Genomic DNA, 19,609 nt, shown 5'->3' on the forward strand with positions numbered 1-19,609 from the left:
TTTCAGAGCTGAGTTTACAACACCCACTTTGCGAAGATACGCACACACAGTTGCGAGTTTGCGACTCACGTGATTTGTGGCAGTGTTGTCACGCAGCTCTGCTCTGAGACTCTGAAACTCAGACTGAGCGAAAATGAAGCTTCGCAACCTCGCAACTAAAAAAAAGCCTGGAGGGAGGGCCTTCTGCTCTTGGCCAATGCTTTGCTGTCTGCTGACGTACAGTCCAATCACAAGTCGTATTTACTGGAAAGGTGGGATTGACCGACTGCTCCGCCAATGACAAAAGCGCACAGGACACGCAAACAGAGGAGGCACAGATTTCTGTCCACAGGGCGGTTCCGTCGCGGTCCAGTTCTAAAATAAAGGTTTACCCACTTGTCGCTGAAATTCACCATACAATTGCCAGTAGCCACTGAGTTTACCACTGATACACCGGCGGTGCATCAGTATACTAGTGATGGGAAGTTCGATTCTTTTCCGCGAACCGGTTCTTTCGGTCGGTTCGATTCAATAAACCGGTTCACCGGTTCTTTTATGCTCGATGTAATGACGTCATTGGCGATGACGTAATGGCGTCACGTCTATCAAACATTCAAATATATAAAGTCAGTAATCATAACTTTAGTCAGTTAAAAACCTCATAATCATGAAAAGTTTACAATTAAGTTTTGCAACAACGCACCCAAATACAGTAACAGCAATAATGTGCATATGAGGATTTAAGTCTTGAAGATATAAAGTAAATAAATTAGGTGTCATCAGCGCAGAAACCACTATACATAAACCATTGCGATGTATTTGTTATTAAATGAACTTACGTTTCGCCAGATTGCCCCTTCATTCAAGCCCTCGGTTTACCCGCGCTCATAACATAAGCACAGAATCAGTTCAGAATCAAATACCAAAAGAATCAGTTCGGTTCAGACGTGCTGTGAGTCAGTCGACTTCACTCTGAATCACGCATGCGCAGTATCATCAGCTCCTCTGTTCTCAAAACGGACACGTCCGAAAGAAACGATTCGTTCACGAATCGGCCATCACTATTTCAGAGCAGAGCTGCGTGACAACACCGCCACAAATCACGTGAGACGCAAACTCGCAACTGTGTGTGCGTATCTCCGCAAAGTGGGTGTTGTAAACTCAGCTCTGAAAAAATAGTCTGCAATAGGAGTGCAAATGTAATGTAATGTAATATGTTTCGCCCTTTCGTACCTCAGTTTTCAGAGTTTCAAAACTTTTTTTCACCTATTCCCACACCAGATTTCAGATCACTATTTACAAGGTTTCAAACATGGAAAACAAACTATACACTGGGAGAACAGTGACAAATTTGAAACTCTGAAAAAATGATTGCACAACACCATAAAAAAGAGTGTTGCACTTCTGAAGAGGGAAATCTCAAAAACAAAATTACGTTTGAAGAGATGTAATTTTTTTACCACTTTGCAAGCCTGCAAAGCTCTGTTTTCAGAGTTTCAAAAACTTGTTTTCACACATTCGCACACCAGTTTTCAGATCACTATTTTCAAGGTTTCAAACGTGGAAAACAATCTAATACAGTGGGAGAACACTGACAAATTTGAAACTCTGAAAAATTATTTGCGCAACATCGTAGAAAAATGTTGCAGTTCTGAAGAAGGAAATCTCAAAAACAACATAATGTTTGCACAGATATTTTTATTTTTTTTACATTTTGCAAGCTTGCAAATCTTATTTTTCGATCTTGCAAAACTTTTTTTTTGTAAGATTTTGAGTTTTCGAACACTTAGTTTCAACCTTTCAGACCTGTATTTTCAGTTTTGAATCATGGCAGCATTTAAATCCCATAGTTTAAAAGTCTGAAAAATCTGTGTGTAACTTTAAAGAATGTCACTACCAAACACCCTTTTTTTTAATAATGAAACACTTTTTTTGGGGGGTGTTTTTCCGTAACATTTAGTTTTTAATGAGTACTATTGTTCAGAACTGTGCTAGCTAACCATGTGCTGATTAGTATCTTTCAGCTAGGTTCAAAAGTATCTAAAATTGTCAGTCACAAATAAAACATGTCGTCATTGTTTCAGTAGTGACAACAGGGAATACATAATCCTTTAACACAATTTTAGTTAGTTTTAGCATTTAAGTATGCTTTAGTAGTGTTTTATTATGTGGGTTAAAATTCTGTAATGTGATGTGGTCACTTCCAAAGCATTATTGTCACTACCGAAACATGGAATGTTTTGTCAAAAATTTATTTTTTATTATTATATTACTGAATTATCAACTAAGAAGTTATGATAGTGTTTGGTTCAATGTATATTCAAACTAATGAATCCTTAACTCTGAAATCAGTAAGATTTAATATTTTGCATTTTACAAAGAATAATTGAACAGAGACTCTCCTGTCCTTTAAATATGAACTAAAGCTTAAAACTGTTCCCATCATGCCCTCATAGGTCTCGAGACGCTGTCCAAATTATTCAGGGGGGTTTCTAACAGGTCAAAAGAGCAGATTTCTCTATACATCTGTGAAAAAATGTTGATGGTATTACAATTAAAGGTGCGTGACCATCTAGCTATGCCATGCGGTTTTACATGCTGAACTTCTAGATAGTCATATAAGAGATGAGCATATTATGTGACAAAACCAGGTCTAACATATGACCCTGAATATGAGTAGGGCCTTTCATGAGATCAATGATTTGATCAAGTTTAAAAAGTCCTTTGACATAGAGTCAGATCCAAAACAAATGTGACTATTTAAGTCCCCAAGAATTATCAGTTGATCATATTTAATAAAGAGTTCATTTAAAAGGACTGCATATTCCTTAATAAAATCCTTTGAAAGTTTTGGAGGACGGTAGATCAAAGCCACCACCAGTGGGTTGGAGGAATTTAACAGATATAATTTCAGTTCAAAGCTGTGGAAGGCATTCATGGGTAGAGTCCGGCATAAAAGTAAAAAAAAAAAAAAGAGCTAACCCTCCACCTAGTCTCGTTTAACCTCTGTGTATTTATTAATGCATAATCATGAGGCAGAAGTTCAGAGAAAGGCGAGAAATCACCTGGTTTCAGTCACAAATAAGACATCTTAACCAGCTGACGTGATAAAATCATTTAGTAGAAGTCTTATTGACCAGTTAGCGAGCATTGATCAGTGCCATACTGGCCTGAACCATATCATAGGTCTGCTGTGGATCGTGGTAATACTGGCGGAGATTACCTGGATTTACTCATCCACGGCGAAATCTTGGATCCAGCTTCGAAATAGCAAGTGTAGTCTGTAGTAACCAGTCGAATCCAGCGATATGGCAGCAGGGAGCGCCAAAAGATGAAATGATCTCCGACCAGAGCAGTGAAGAGAGGAGGCCAAGAAGCAGAAGATAACTGCTGCTGCACCAGATGGGACTTTAGTCTGACGGCTATTCCTCCCCACTTAACTTTTAAAATTGCAATTGTTATTGATTTACCTCTGAAAACTTGTTAATGAAATTGAACAAAATATATATTTACAATGTAGATGTAAGCAAAATCTTGATAGGTCAATATATACCTTTTTATTAAATTATATATTATATTATTGTGTTTTGGTAGTGACACATTTAGGAAAAAGACAAATATTTCAATATATATATATATATATATATATATACATATGTATGTACATACCCTGGACCACAGTGTCAATTTTTCAAAATTGAGATTTCTACATCATCATGAAAGCTGAATAAATGATCTCTCCATTGATGTGTGGTTTGTTCGGAGGACAATATTTGTCTGAGATACAACTATTTGATAATCTGGAATCTGAGGAAGTAAAAAAATCTATTGAGAAAATCATCTTTAAAGTTGTCCAAATGAATTATTAGTAATGCATATTAAAAATCTAAGTTTTGATATATTAACAGTAGGAAATGTACAAAAAAAATCAATAATTTTGACACACAATTTTCTATTGCTACAAATATACCCCAGTGACTTAAAGGGTTTGTTCACCCAAAAATCAAAATTATGTCATTAATAACTCATCCTCATGTCGTTCCAAACCCGTGAGACCTCAGTTCATCTTCGGGACACAGTTTAAGATATTTTAGATTTAGTCCGAGAGCTCTCAGTCCCTCCATTGAAGCTGTGTGTACGGTCTACTGTCCATGTCCAGAAAGGTAAGAAAAACATCATCAAAGTAGTCCATGTGACATCAGAGGGTCAGTTAGAATATTTTGAAGCATCGAAAATACATTTTGGTCCAAAAATAGCAAAAACTACGACTTTATTCAGCATTGTCTTCTCTTCTGGGTCTGTTGTGAGAGAGAGTTCAAAACAAAGCAGTTTGTGATATCCGGTTCTTGAACGAATCATTCGATGTAACCGGATCTTCTTGAACCAGATCACCAAATCGAACTGAATCGTTTTAAACGGTTATTGTCCTTTCCTAACAAACCATACATCAATGGAAAGCTTGTTTATTCAGCATTTGTATGATTTATAAATCAATTCAGTTGACCCATATGACTGGTATTGTGTTCCAGGGTCACATTTATTTATTCCTATTGGGTCTATATTGGACAGAATATCAAATTGGCTTATTATACTCTACAGAAATCTATTTTGTCATTAATACACTTATGTTATAATGTAAATAAAACACCACTTTCACCTTACTACATTTTGTAATGTTTGTTCAACTCTTACAGTAACAAAATTATGTTTACGTGGCGGATTTTGTCAGCAAATGTTTTGGAATTATTTGTGATTCATTTTGACGAATTATTCAGTGCATGATGTAATTGTTTGATTTGTTTATAAGAGTATAATTCTTTCATCCACAGAGAGGTTCATGCATAGAGGAGGCAAGATCCACCATTCCTGAGCACAGCACCGCATCTCTGTCAGAAGTGATCACAGACCGGTTCATGTGCACTGGAGGAACAGAGAAAAACAGAGTAGAGTTGACTTGTAAAGGTAAGCTTGAAGAAATGGAAAGATATAGTTATATACACGCACTTAGACTGCACATTAAGAGTGTAATTCTTTGCAGGGGATTCTGGAGGACCTCTCTTTCTGCGTAAGAGGATGCGATATTTCCAAGTGAGTTCTTTGGAGTTTATTTTCTAATTTCTTTAAAAAATAAATAATTCAACCTTTAAAATAAGATGCACTTACTACAGAGGTCAAATTATATGACATGCGTTATCATTGGCAGGAAGTACAACATTTCTAGGGTGAATTTTCATTTCATACTGACTTTAATTATCAGCAGGAAGTGAAGTGGCAGCAGGGAGCAAAAAAAAGAGTTGACTGGTTCATGTGTGAAATGAGATAAAAATGCAAACTGAACTGGAAGATATCTTATGACTGCACAGCAGGCAGCATCAACTTCAATATATTTAAAGGATTAGTTCACCCAGAAAAGAAAATTAGTCCATAAATTACTCACCCTCAAGTCATCCTAGGAGTATATGACTTTCTTTCCAGTCAGAGTTATCCTAAAAATTGTCTTTGAACTTTCAAGCTGTTTATTGCCACTCAGCGGGTGTTGCATGCATCAGTCCAAAAGAAATTAAATAAAAAAATTGCACATCCATAAAATAAAGTGTTTTTGTAAGAAAAATATCCATATCCAAAAGGTCATAATCACTTTAATCTAGCAAAAGTACAAAAGAAGGATTTGTAAAGAAGAATGATTTCGATATAAACCAAGAGGAGACTTCCTTTGCTCCTCCTAACAAACATTGGTTTTCACGAGACTGACCTCCACACATCAGCCCAGACCTGCTTCCGTGTACAACTGTTGGTGCAAGCTACATTAAAGTGATTATTACTTTTTGAATATGTGACCCTAGAGTACAAACCCAGTCTTAAGTCACTGGGGTATATTTTAAGCAATAGCCAAAAAAAAAAAATACACACCATTGTATGGGTCAAAATTTGCGAAAAATAAATTTCATTTTCCATGAAGATATTTTGTACATTTTCTACTGTAAATATATCAAAACTTAACTTTTGATTAGTAATATGCATTGCTAAGAATTTATTTGAACAACTTTAAAGGTGATTTATTTATTTTTTTTGCTCCCTCAGATTCCAGATTTTCAAATAGTTATATATATATATATATATATAGTGGAATATTTGTCTTCCAAAATGTGTTTTGTTTTTTATGGATGGGCGCTTTTTATTTAACTTCTTATGGACTGATGCATGCAACACCCGCTGAGTGGCATTAAACAGATTGAAAGATCAAAGACAATTTTTTTATATAACTCAGACTGTATTCCTCTGAAAGAAGAAAGTCATATACACCTAGTATGACTTGAGGGTGAGTAATTTATGGGCTAATTTTCATTTTTGGGTGAACTAACCCTTTAATTTACTGTAAAACCAGGTTTATCACTATTTATTTACTAATCAGCCTACTTAGAGAACTCTTGCTCAAACTGCCATTACGTGACTGGTAATATCATGGCTTTCATCCACAGTCTGTTATCCACAAGGGAAGCCACACTAGAAGGCCTATCCATTGTAGGGCCATAGCTCTAATGCCTTTAGTTTCTCATTGACTTGGAAAAACAACAGACGCAGAAGATTTTAGAGAGAACAGTGTTGTAAAGTGCTACATTAAATCTACTTCCCCTTCAAGGGAACTTAGAGCTGCGTCCCTCTTTAGGGTACACTTTGGGTAATACATTTGCAACAGATAATGCTCATGTTGCTTTAATGATGAAGTGTGAGCACAGAGTAATTTTTAGCTCTGAGCATGCGAGATGGCAAGATCATGGAGTTATATTCAGCTCAGCTGTGCCTCTCTAATATGAATGTTATGTTGTGTGTGGAGAGCCTTTCTGGGCATGGATATATAGAATCCTCTATAGAGAGATGCTTGAGAGCTTTCTCTCCCAAAGTGTTTCCGTGACCTAGAGTGGTTATGGGGAATGTCTCTTCCTGTGTAAAGACGAAGGGTTCAGGAGTGGGCTGCCTCCCCAGGCTTCTGGGTACTTTTAAGTGGGCGGTCCCTCTGAATCCTGCTTAGTAAGTTTGGGCTGAGTAGACGTTCCCCCTCTTGAGGGCTTTAAGTGAACTGTCTCAGCTCAGATTGTAGCTGTCTGTGGATGGTTATGCTCCAGCTCAAGCTTGCTTTGCTCTGGAATATAGCAGTCTGAGGAACAGCTGTGTTCTAGCCTGGCGTCTATGACTTGGTTGGGTTCCTCTTGGCACAAGCTCTCTCAGGTTAGCACTGAAGTCTTTGTCTTGGAAACTTCTATTCGAGGATAGTTGTGTTTCAGCTCTGAGACTGCTCTCCTTTTTTAGGTTTAAGTAGTGGTCTCCTTGAGCCCTTGTCTAGACTGTGCTGTCTCACCTGTTTGGGATTTAAGTAGATGGTCCACTTCTATGGTCTGGGCAAACTTCAGCATTTTCTGAGGGAAATGCTATTCAAGGATAGCTGTGTCAAGCCACCTAGTGTTATGGTCGTAGCTTGCATCAGGCTTTGATGTTGTATTAATGGTATTTTATGTTTTTGCTCTTCAGCGAATGATTTACTGATGGCCTGGATCTCTCTCTTGTGAGCCTCTGGTCAATAAACAGTGCTTGCTAGCCTACCGTGGGACTGACATTGATTCGGGACCTCCTAAGTATAGCCATCTGAGGGTGGTTATATTCAAACCATGGTTATGGAAGGACAGGCTTACTTTAATACAGCTATGTGTTTTAACTTGCAGTTTCTGTAGCCCTTTTCTGGAAACATAGCTATCTGAGGTTAACTGTGTACTACAGTATACCTGTGATTGCTCTACTGCCTAGGGTATTTAAGTAGCGGTCTCCTTGAGCCCAGCCTAGATAGTGCTGTCTCCCCTTAGACAGCCCACTGCTGGTGGTCTTGCCAATTGCAGCAGGCCCCTTTCTTAGAGCCTAGCTTGTGCTAGCTCTGGGTAGTTTCAGTTGGTCCCCCTTCTGGTAGCCCTTCAAACATAAGCTGCTTTTCCACTGAAATTATCTGGAACAATTTGTCTCAGGGACCCCCCCCCCCCCCAACACCAACTAGCGGCCCAAAGTCCTAAGTTCTTGGGGAAAGTTCCTATGGTGGAAATGGGTCTTCTATATAGCTATCCGAGGACATCTATGTGCTAGCTTAGTGACTGCTCCCCACTTTCTGTGTTTTTTAAAAAAAATGTTAAACTAGCGGTCTTCTTGAGCCCTTCCCTGCTAGGGTCGTAGCCCACTCTTTGTGGTCTGGGCTGGTTCACAGTAAGACTTACTTGGTTTTTAGGCTAGGTGGTTGGGACTAGCTGAGTGACAGCTCGTTGATTGCTCACCTGCTTAGGGTTTTTAAGTAACTGTCTCCTTGAACCCTTGCTTATACAGTGACTGCTCCCCTTCTTAGGGTCTTTAAGTTGTGGTCTCCCTGAGCCCTTGCCTTGACAGCGCTATCTCTCCTGGTAGGGTTGTATAGCCCACTTCTTTGGTCTGGACTGCTTTTAAGAAGGCTCATGTTATAAGACCCTGTGGATATAGCTGTATGCGGATAGCTGTGTTCTGGCTGGGATTGTTAGTAGCAATCTTTCAGCTCCTCTAGGCTTACAGGCTTTTCGGTGGTCTTATGTACTGTATCATATGCTTATCATATCCTTATGTAGCATAGCTATCTGAGGATGGTTGTGTTCTTATCTAGGTTAGAGTGTTCCCCCTTTATCTGGAATTGGGCTCCCTATTTCTACCAAGTTATGTGAGTGGCCCGAGGGAAGGTTTGGTGTATGTTGGTCACCTACTTTAGTGCTCTCTCACCAGTCAGAAAGGCATGCCCCTCAGCATGGCGTGATTGGGTATCATTCCCCAAAGCGTCCCCTAGAGGAGGACGCAACCAGATTTTCCCTTGAAGGGTAACATTTTTGTAACCATGGCCCCAGAGAGGGAACAAGTTGCTGCGTCCCCTTGCCATGCCTTCGGTCTACCTGTTCACATCTCCTCAGACAACCAAGTTTGTGATGTATTTAGCAGTTGCCCTTTATACTTTTGGGTTCTTGTCTATGACATCACAGACCACATGGTCCACAAGAATTGGTGTTCTTTCACACATGCTTCATACTCCGGTCATGCTGGCAGCATTCCCCAAAGTGTCCCCAAGAGGTGGACATGTTGATTTACCTCTTGGGGAACCATGGATAAATGCGTAACCTGAGACATTCTGGAGTAATTTGACTTCTGCTCCTGTCCCCCAGGTGGCAGTGGTGAGCTGGGGCACGAAGCAGATCTGTGACTCACATACCAATGTCAAAGAATGGCCTCAGGATGCAAGAGATTTCCACATCAGTGTGTTCCCTCTGATGCCCTGGCTCAAGCAGCACCTTCAGAAGGATCTGACATTTCTTCCTTAGAACAACCGAGAATAACAGCTGATTGCAATGCAGTTTTTTCAGACTTACAAGCTTCAGTGCAAGAGAATAAACAATAATGTGACTAAAAAAAGATTATGATTGCATTTATGATTACACATTTTTTCATAATCCCTGCTGAAAGATTCTTTGCATTAGACACTACAAATTTAAATTTATTTAAAAGGATATTAAGGGCCTCCCATAACTGGACACAAGTTCCCATTCTCTTTGCAGAATATTGCCTTGCCTTTTTAAGTCGATTATTTTTAATATATATGTATGCAATAGTTGAAATCTAATTTTAAAGAGATACACATATTGTATATGACGCAGAGGTAAAAAAGTCAAAGTGACAGTCGCCAAGTATGGTAACCCATACTCTGAATTGGTGCTCTGCATTTAACCCATCCAATTGAACACACACACACACATTTACATTTATTCATTTATCTGACGCTTTTATCCAAAGCGACTTACAATTGCTATATATGTCAGAGGTCGCACGCCTCTGGAGCAACTAGGGGTTAAGTGTCTTGCTCAGGGACACATTGGCGTTTCATAGTGGATTCGAACCCGGGTCTCTCACACCACAGGCATGCGTCTTATCCCCTGCGCTAACACCACCCCCACCCCCACACACCATGAACACACTCCCGGGGAGCAACGGGGGTTCAGTGCCTTGCTCAAGGGCACTTCAGCCATGGGTATTGAGGGTGGAAGAGAGCACTGTTCATTCAACCCCCCCGAATCTACAACTCCTGCCAGCACCGAGACTTGAACCTGTGGCCTTCGGGTAAGTAGTCCAAATCTCTAACCATTAGGCCACTTACATGTTCCCTAAGATGAAATAGGAGGCCTTGATTTGTTAATTTATCCAATCCCCTTTTAAAGTTTTTATTGTATTATAAATTAATACACTATCAACAAGAAGAGTCTATGAACTGTGTATCTGAGCAATAAACTTGGAAGAAGCAGATGTGAAGCACACCAATGTGTGTGTGTGTGTTCTTACAATTCTTCTTTTATTCCCATATAACTTACAGTATTTCTTTAGTGTATAGTATGCATACTTACAACTCGTTTGTTTTCTGTATGTATAGAGCACCTGAATGCTATACTAAATTTTCAATATGAACATTGAGCACACTGTATTGGGTACATCATTCAAAAATGCAATGATCTTAATTTGGGTGGTCCATTTTTTTTTCTTTCTTTTACTAAATGAATTTTAAAATCACTATTTTCTGTAGTTTGTTTCATTGACAAATATGGCTGTGTTAAATCACCTTTCTTTCAATATAGCTATATGTAGAAAGTAGTATAGCTGTCAGTGAATTGCTAATTAATTTGAAATGAATTAAATATTATTTGTTAAAACATTTTATTTCAAACACACATGCCACCAAACTTTAAAGCATGTGAACACTTTAATTATAAGCAGTGATGTTAAATAAAATGACATTTGTATTAGACTCACATTTAAAACAATCATCTGGGTAAAGATGAAGGAGAACAATGTATAATGTTAAATCCCAAAAGTACAATCAAATGAATGTGCTTTGTATAAACAAACACTCCTGATTTCACTGGAGGCTTTTCACTAAAGCAAAGCTGCTAACCAGTACAATTAATTCAGTCATTAACCCTAAACATACCAATGGGGGGGATCTCAGAAAGGTGCTACTGAACCACGCTGTGGTCTAACAGCTGCTCTGGTGGCACAATAACTTTGAGTGTGTGATCCAGGGCCACTGCTGTGAGACCCCAGACGCGATGCTTAGGGCTGTGGAACACTGGGAGTGTGTACCCGTAATGATCTCCAGTGCGGAAGTGTGTGTAGCCTCGGCTTTGGGGTTGACATAAATGCTCAAGCGTCAGGGTAAAAATCTCTTCCACCTGTCAGAAGAAGAAATGCAGTTTTACTCAACTCATATCAGAGGACAAAGAGACTGCCATGATTACAAAGAACTGAATAGATCGTGTTGGGAGATAAACTGTGCTGTACCTCACTTGGATTAGGTTGAAAAGAGAGCACCTCCAGTGGTCCAAGATTGGCTATTACAGGTGCAATCATCATTCCAGACTGCAAATTAGAAAAACAAATATATACTTTCAACTGGAGAATTACACTGATTTTCCCTTCAGAAATGCACTCATGGTACATTGAATAGAGTCAGAAGAATATTCATACTCCTGGAAATGAGCATAGCATGTATTTATATCCATCAACACATTGGTATAAACTTTAAAATCTTGCTAAAACAGATTATGTTGATGAGACAAGATGGCGGCGCGAACACATCGCGAGGGTCAGCATCTTACCAGATTTCGGAAAATAGTGTTTATTAACCTGGTTATTTCCTTCGTGTTCGCTCAATTCAGCAAACTACAGCTACAGTGAACAGTCACTCCAGGTAATCAACAATCGGTGTTCCAACATAGTTTTAGACCATCCTTTCGACTTCATCGAACTCCCGTCGGAGCTACAGAGATTGCCGCAGAAAAGTGGATCACTAGCACCGACCGGAAGTGCTCGACGTCGCGTCGAGACTGTAAACAAAGACGGGGAAGGCGTGGAGGGCTGTGTGCTAAGCTAAGTCTAAACCCACATCGACCAGCTCTGCCCAGCATCTTCCTTGCCAATGTACAGTCTCTGATGAACAAGATGGTGAACTAAAGATCTGGACCCTCACACAGAAATGGCTTATGGACTGCACTGTTATGTTCTTCACTGAAACATAGCTCTGTAATGGTGTCCCAAAACAGCGTGGTGCATATGGATGGACGCTCTTTCTCCAGGGCTGACAGAGTAGCAGCAACCTCTGGTAAAAACAAGGGTGGCGGAGCATGCATTTATGTGAACAAATCATTGTGTAAAGACTCTGTCATTGTTGATACCTACTGCTCTGCTGATCTGGAGTTCCTGATTATCAAGTGCAGGCCATTCTATCTACCACGTGAGTTTACTTGTATTGTTGCTGCTGCAGTTTATGTACCTCCGGACGCTAATGCTAAAGTGGCTATGAAAGAACTTTGGGCTGCTTTTAGCAAATTACAAACCTTGCACCCGGATGGAGCCTTTATTGTTGCTGGGGACTTCAATCACTGCACTTTAAGATCTGTTCTCCCTAAATTTCATCAAAATGTCTGCTGCTCTACAAGGGGACATAAAACATTGGACCTTGTTTATACTAATGTGACTGATGCCTACAAAGTCACACCCCTCCCCCACCTGGGTCAGTCTGACCACCTCTCTTTGTTCCTGCTCCCCAAGTACACCCCGGTCATCAAATGTGAGACCTACATTAAAAACTGTTAAAATCTGTTTGGTAGGTGCTGACTCCACTCTTCAACATCAATTCCAGCACACAGATTGGAGTGAGTTTGCTGCCCAGGCCACCACAAACTCTCAGATTAACATCGACAATTACACCAACTCTGTCCTGGAGCACATCAACAGATGTGTGAGCAGAGTGACCACACACAAATTCTTTTTTGTTAAATTTTCCCCAATCAGAATCCCTGGATGAACAGAATAGTTTGCCTTCTGCTCAAAGCAAGAGATGCAGCCTTGAGGTCTGGAGACAGGAGGCTTACAGCTCAGCCAGAGCCAACCTGAGGAAGGGTAGATACCTGGCCAGGCCAAACTCAAACATAAACAGAGGATTGAAGAACACTTCAATTCTTCAGACCCCCAGCGTATATGGCAAGGCATACAATCTATCACAGACTACAAACCACCTAACACTGTGCCCCCCTCCAGCTCTGCCTCCCTCCCTGACGAGCTCAATCACTTTTATGCTAGGTTTGACCAAAATAATAAGATCTCACTCAAAGCTGAGCATCAACCCAGTGAACTGCCTCTCACACTCTCTACATCAGATGTTTACCGTACTCTGTGTAAAGTGAATGCACGGAAGGCAGCTGGCTCTGACGGAATACCTGGTCGTGTGCTTAAAGCCTGTGCGGAGCAGCTGGCTGAGGTCTTCACGGACATTTTCAATCTGTCCCTGGCTCAAATAGCTGTCCCCACTAGCTTCAAAACCTCAACCATCGTGCCAGTACCGAAGCACTCCACTGCCTTGGCCCCTCACAACTTCCGTCCTGGTTTTAGATTTTCTGACTAAGTTAGATAACCTCTCCTCCTCCACCATCACCCTTAACACCGGCATGCCACAGGGCTGCGTACTGAGCCCTCTCCCGTACTCCCTCTTCACCCATGACTCCAACATCATAATCAAATTTGCAGATGACACCACCGTGGTAGGTCTGATCAAGAATGACGATGAGTCAGCCTACAGGGATGAGGTGCAGCACCTGGCTGTGTGCCACGAACAACCTGGAACTAAACACCAAGAAGACAAAGGAGATCATTGGGGACTTCAGGCGGACTAGGAGTCATGCGGAGGTGTAGTGGAGCGTGTGTCGAGTTTCAAGTTCCTTGGCATCCACATCTCTGATGACCTCACATGGTCCCAGAACACCTCCACCCTGGTCAAAAAGGCACAGCAGCGCCTTTACTTACGAAGCCTTAAGAAAGTTCACCTCAGTCCCAGGATCCTTGCTGAATTCTACCACTGTACCATTGAGAGCATACTCACAAACTGCATCTCAGTATGGTACAGCAATTGCTCTGCATCTGACCGCAAAGCACTCCAGCGGGTGGTGAAAACTGCTCAACGGATCACCAACACCCAGTTTACTTCCATTGAGAACCTTTATCACAAGCGCTGTCTGGGCAGGGCAAGAAACATCATCAAGGATGCCTCTCATCCTAACCATGGACTCTTCACCCTCCTTCCATCCAACAGTGCAAGTACACATTGGTACATAGTATCTACAGCTCTAATGTTTGTGTAACTACACATGTAACAACTCACTGAATGGTATATGAAAATACAAATGTGTAACAGGACATTTTTGGTAATGAACGTACAAATGTGTTACAGGACTATCAGCACTTTTTGGTAAAGAAATATAACACTTTATATTAGATTTATCAAGCAATTACTCTGATGTTAAAAAGCAGCAGCAGCAGTTAGTAAGTTAGGCTTTACATATAAATTGTGGTTGGTGTCTAGAATGTTACACTTTATATTAAGTGGACCGTTCCTGAGGAGTTACCATGTAAGTATCCCATCTCTACCCCCCTGGTTAGAGCGGTCACATCACGCGACAAAAGATGACTCGAGAGATAAACTAATCAATTCTCTTTCCGGTTCAGACTGCATTGGTTAACTTAAACCCGAAGACTTGTCAGATAAGTGGTGAGGTGAACTAATCATAGACTGAAGACCAAGGTAAACAACAAATTCATATTTTCTGTTTATTACAGCATTATAGCTCTGTATTGTTTGTAGTGTAAGTACTAGTAGACATGTTAGGGAAGTAACACGTAACATTTTAATTACATTTTGCTAAAATGAAATAAATGACTCAAAAAAAGATTTGTTCATTATGCTGAACGAGACTCAAGGTCCGAGTTGGTAAAATGATCCGACTTTCCCATCACTATCTTTCACACACGATGCGCAAAACTCTGCATTTGAACAGTCAATAGCAAATACTTAAACTAATAACGAAACACACTTACAGTAGCTGATTCAGAAGCAGCAGATTGTCGTAGTAAAGTCAGAGTTACCTGTGTGACCCTCGTGGTGATTTCAGCTTATGATTTCATTCGATTGAAAATAGTGTCATAACTTATACACACAGAAATGTAAAGGTTTATACGGCAACCTGTCAAAAGAAAAGTTTGGTTCAACTTTAAGACAATGTGCCAGAAATATATTACTATTATTAAGTAAAATCTATTACTACCTATTAAGGAATAATCACACAGTATTAATTCTCCCACGTTTTAATTTCGAAATTAAATCGCCTTTATTTGCCCAAAAAAAGTTAGTTTAATTATTATTTATTTAAAGATAAAATAATGAACCAAAAATATATAAATGCAAAACGGAATCTCTGAAGGGAAAAACATTTCATGAGGCTATTTCAAGAGTGAATAAAAGTAGTTTTATGCATTCGAATAATTAGACATGCCAAAACTCAGAATTCGGTAACAATCAAACAAAGCAAAAAGAAAAAGATATTTCATAGGGCCTTTAACATAAATAAATTGATGTTAAATTGTATAAGTTTCATGATTTTAATTAATTAGACATGCTTTTTGTTTAATAAAATGTAACTAAACCATTAAAAAGGAGTCTTTTCTGCATTCACATACTCAAGTAAAGTATGTTTCCAGTCTAATACCTCACAGAACATCACACATGCTACGTGCTAACAAACAGGAAGTGCACACTGACCGTATCACGCAGCGGTTTGAGCACACCCCACACTTTCTCCTCACTGATGTGAATCCCCAGCTCCTCGTGCGCTTCTCTGAGAGCCGTGTCTACTACTGTCCTGTCAGACGGGTCCTTCTTTCCCCCTGCGAAACTAGCACAACAGGGATGAGAAGGGCATTCAGATGAGTTCAGAGGAGCTTCAGCGCCGGACGTGATGCATACCTGACATCTCCTTTGTGCCTGCCCTTCAGTGTGGCGGATCTGAGCGTGAAGAGCAGCGCGGGAACCCCGCTCACGGCACACAGACACACCAGCACCGCGGCCCAGCTCTTCCCTTCCCGAGCGTACAGAGCAGCGTTGGCCTGCAGCGAGCGTCTGCAGCGAGCCTCGTTCCCTGCAGACAAACACTGGTCCATCACAGGCCGCTGAGGGGCGTTTCTGTGCAGCCCACGAGTCTGGACTGCAGCTTTACAAAGGACTGGGCCAATGCTAGACAACCCACAGAAGATGCTAGGGCTTTCTGTGCTGCGCTTTAAGACACTGCAGCATCTTTTAATACTGCTTTTCTGGCATTTGCTTCGATTAGTGGGGCTTTGAGAGGTGTGTAAAAACAGCAAGAAAGCATTTGGTATGTGTAGCCAGTTCATACAGCCATAACTCATGTGTGTTAATAGAAAACGAGTGCCAGTGTGTATCCGTATGGTGGCCGGTGGACATACATGTTTAGGAGAGTCCAACGCATCAGAGAAAGCTCTAGAGATGGTGCTGGAGCAGAAGTGCTTGTGTTGTACATCATCTCTTCTCAAAGAAGAAGAGCCTCGTTCATGAGTGCCTCTGAGCAACGAAACCAGTCTGAGCTGATTCAAACAAGTCTTTGTGTGTGGAGTCCGAAACATCCTGTAAAAACACAGTTCAACATTAATAAAGCGGATTCTCGGATACTCTTGCAATAGTGAGCACAATTCAATCCACACTTTTGATGTAGAAATGTTTTAAGGAAAAATATATAATCTAATGTTGTGAATAAATGGCAACAAAGTCTCTTCTGCTCACCAATGATGCATTGATTTAAAAAAAAAAAAAAAAAAAAAAACAGTAATATTATGAGATATTTTTATAGTTTCAAACAGCTGTTTTCTGTGTGAATATCTGAAGAATTTCAGTCAGGTTTTAGGCCCCACCATAGCACAGAAACTGCACTTGTTAAAATTACAAATGACCTGCTTCTTGCGTCAGATCAAGGCTGCATCTCATTGCTAGTTTTACTTGATCTTAGTGCTGTGTTCAACACCATAGATCATGACATACTCATAGATCGATTACAAAACTATACAGGTATTCAAGGGCAGGCTCTAAGATGGTTTAGATCCTACCTGTCTGATCGCTACCATTTTGTTTATTTAAATGGGGAGTCATCTCATTTATCACCAGTAAAATATGGAGTGCCACAGGGATCTGTCCTAGGTCCTCTTATATTTTCAATATACATGTTGCCCCTTGGTAATATTATTAGAAAATACAGGATTAGTTTACACTTCTATGCTGATGATACTCAGCTATATATCTCAACGAGACCAGATGAAACCTCTAAATTATCTAAGCTAACAGAGTGTGTTAAAAATGTAAAAGATTGGATGACAAATAATTTTCTCCAATTAAATTCGGATAAGACAGAGATATGAATTATTGGACCAAAAAACACTACACAGAATCTTGTAGATTACAATCTGCAACTAGACGTATTAGATGTACTGTTACTTCCTCTACAGTCAAAAATCTTTTGAAAACCATATTTCCCATGTTACAAAAACTGCATTCTTCCATCTTAGAAACATTGCCAAGCTACGAAACATGTTATCTGTTTCTGATGCAGAAAAGCTAGTTCATGCATTCATGACCTCTAGACTGGACTATTGTAATGCACTTCTAGGTGGTTGTCCTGCTTCTTCAATAAACAAGCTACAGGTAGTCCTTACCAGGTCAAGAAAATATGATCATATTACCCAAATTCAACAGTCTCTGCACTGGCTACCTGTTAAGTTCTGTATCAGTTACAAAATATTATTACTTAACTATCCAACTTTTTCCTGACGTAAAAATGGGCGCCACCATTTGTAAATTATATGGGTAAAGCTTCCGGTCTCATTTGCATCCAGCTATTTTTAGCTGTATAAAACAGTTAGTTTTGCTGCTTGATATTGAAAATTGATTTGTCCTATTATATTATTTAAATCGTTATCTTGATTAAGAACACACTGGTTTGTACTGCAAATGGTTTTACCGTTTACTGCACGTTGCTATTCTCCTCATTATTTACCTATGGCGGCTAATGAAACGGAAGTCTAACCCATAGGCTTACTTCTGTGTTGAGGAAAAAGGCGGATAATGCCCTAAATGTTTTAGCTCCTGCGTACCTAACTAGCCTTCTACCACGTTACAATCCATCACGCACCCTAAGGTCACAAAACACTGGACTTTTGGTAGTTCCTAGGATAGCAAAGTCCACTAAAGGAGGTAGAGCTTTTTCACATTTGGCTCCCAAACTCTGGAATAGCCTTCCTGATAATGTTCGGGGTTCAGACACACTCTCTCTGTTTAAATCTAGATTAAAAACGCATCTCTTTCGCCAAGCATTCAAATAATGTATCTCATAATTTATGACCAGTTATATCTGATCAAATGCGCATTATTATTCTTTAGCTTTGTTTAAACTTATTAATTTTACTAGGAACAGCAGCTACGCTAATTATGTCTCTATTTGTTTAGGATTTACACAAGCTCCAGTCTGGATCCAGAACACCTGAGAAGAGATGATGCTGACCCTCAGATGACCCCAGATGATGCTGACCCTGAATCAACAACAGAACTAACAAATATTGCTACAAGTGTGACTGCATCATATAATAATTGCTGTTAATAGTGTTCATCATCTAGTTGACTACGTATTTTATTAATTCTTCTGCAAAATCCTGTCATATGCACATAATCTGACAGTCACCACTGATAAGCTACTACTAAATATTGTAGAAACGTAATTTTTTGTATTTGTTTTTGCTTTGCAATGATTTGTATCATAAAAAAGTGCTATACAAATAAACTTGAATTGAATATCTGTTAAAGTGTTATTTATTTCTGTGATGCTCCACTGTATTTTCAGCATTATTACTCCTGTCTTCAGTGTCACATGATCTTCAGAAATCAGAATAATATGATGATTTACTGCTCAAGAAACATTTCTGGTGCTATATCACAGGTGTGAGGTTTATAAGGTGTGTTGTTCTGACTGGAGCTGGTTGAACATGGTTTCTAGAAACACTTTAGTTGATCAAAACGATGGATCAGCTGGAGAGGCCTAACATCACCTGGATAAATAGGTTGAGAGGTTGGTAAAGATACTCGGATCGGAAACACAAATGATTTAATATTACTATAAACACACATTCGAATTAAAATCTAACATTATCTGAGACACAAACTTTTTTGGCAGCTCTTATCCTAATATTCAGAATGACATTGGTTTCGAATAAACAACAATATGAGACAAACAACACCGATGCCATTGAAGACTCGTTATCATATTAACAAAACAATCACTGAGGAAAAATGAAACACTGAGTTACTAAGATCTCAGAGTGATCAGCCATTTATTCTTTCTAATACACGTGGAAACACAATTCCTCCACAGCATAACTGTAATATACAGCGGTGTGAGCACACGTTGGTTTTAAGACGAATAAGTCACAATAAAAGATTTTAAAAAGAAAGCCGTTTATGACTCACCTTAAAATAACTAAATCAGCACGATGACGTCTGACGGATGTTGTGACAGAAGCAGCTTCTTCTTCGGCGTGTGTTTGAAGCGTCATTTCAACAGCCGCGTGGCGCCACCTACAGGACAAACACAGCACTGCAATACACTCAAACAGCGGACAAGTGAACAAATTAATTAATCACATTAACACT

General features: G+C 39.7%; 2 protein-coding genes across 3 annotated transcripts in view; one reads left to right on the top strand and one right to left on the bottom strand.

Annotated features, from left to right (window-relative positions):
- Nucleotides 1–9,549, top strand: part of si:ch1073-280e3.1 (complement C2) — a 38,023-nt gene extending 28,474 nt beyond the window's left edge. Inside the window, exons 17-19 of the mRNA XM_059514966.1 lie at nt 4,809–4,941; nt 5,018–5,067; nt 9,195–9,549. Coding sequence (XP_059370949.1) covers nt 4,809–4,941; nt 5,018–5,067; nt 9,195–9,350 — 339 coding nt within the window. The 3' untranslated portion in view covers nt 9,351–9,549. The remainder of the gene's footprint in view (nt 1–4,808; nt 4,942–5,017; nt 5,068–9,194) is intronic.
- Nucleotides 9,550–10,758: 1,209 nt separating this feature from the next.
- Nucleotides 10,759–19,584, bottom strand: nudt8 (nudix (nucleoside diphosphate linked moiety X)-type motif 8). 2 transcript variants are annotated; one of them, XM_059514967.1, is made up of 5 exons: nt 19,427–19,583; nt 15,869–16,543; nt 15,665–15,797; nt 11,356–11,433; nt 10,759–11,246 (listed from the first exon to the last, which is right to left on the bottom strand). In XM_059514967.1, the coding sequence occupies exons 1-5, from the start codon at nt 19,510–19,512 to the stop codon at nt 11,031–11,033; spliced, it is 1,188 nt and encodes a 395-aa protein (XP_059370950.1). In that variant the 5' UTR covers nt 19,513–19,583; the 3' UTR covers nt 10,759–11,030. The 2 variants fall into 2 exon arrangements, with proteins under 2 accessions (XP_059370950.1, XP_059370951.1); XM_059514968.1 differs by having other exon boundaries at nt 11,070–11,246; nt 11,361–11,433; nt 19,427–19,584.
- Between the last annotated feature and the right edge of the window lie 25 nt (nt 19,585–19,609).

The sequence above is a fragment of the Carassius carassius genome, chromosome 28 (genome assembly GCF_963082965.1).
Source record: "Carassius carassius chromosome 28, fCarCar2.1, whole genome shotgun sequence".
Classification (NCBI taxonomy): Eukaryota; Metazoa; Chordata; class Actinopteri; order Cypriniformes; family Cyprinidae; genus Carassius; species Carassius carassius.

Excerpts from the sequence above, each read along its gene's own strand:
- nudt8 (XM_059514967.1), bottom strand. The coding sequence starts at position 19,512 with ATGACGCTTCAAACACACGCCGAAGAAGAAGCTGCTTCTGTCACAACA. Across the intron at positions 15,798-15,868 it reads AGGCACAAAGGAGATGTCAG|TTTCGCAGGGGGAAAGAAGG; the intron begins GTATGCATCACG and ends CTGTTGTGCTAG. Across the intron at positions 11,434-15,664 it reads TCAAACCGCTGCGTGATACG|TCTGGAATGATGATTGCACC; the intron begins GTCAGTGTGCAC and ends TCTAATTTGCAG.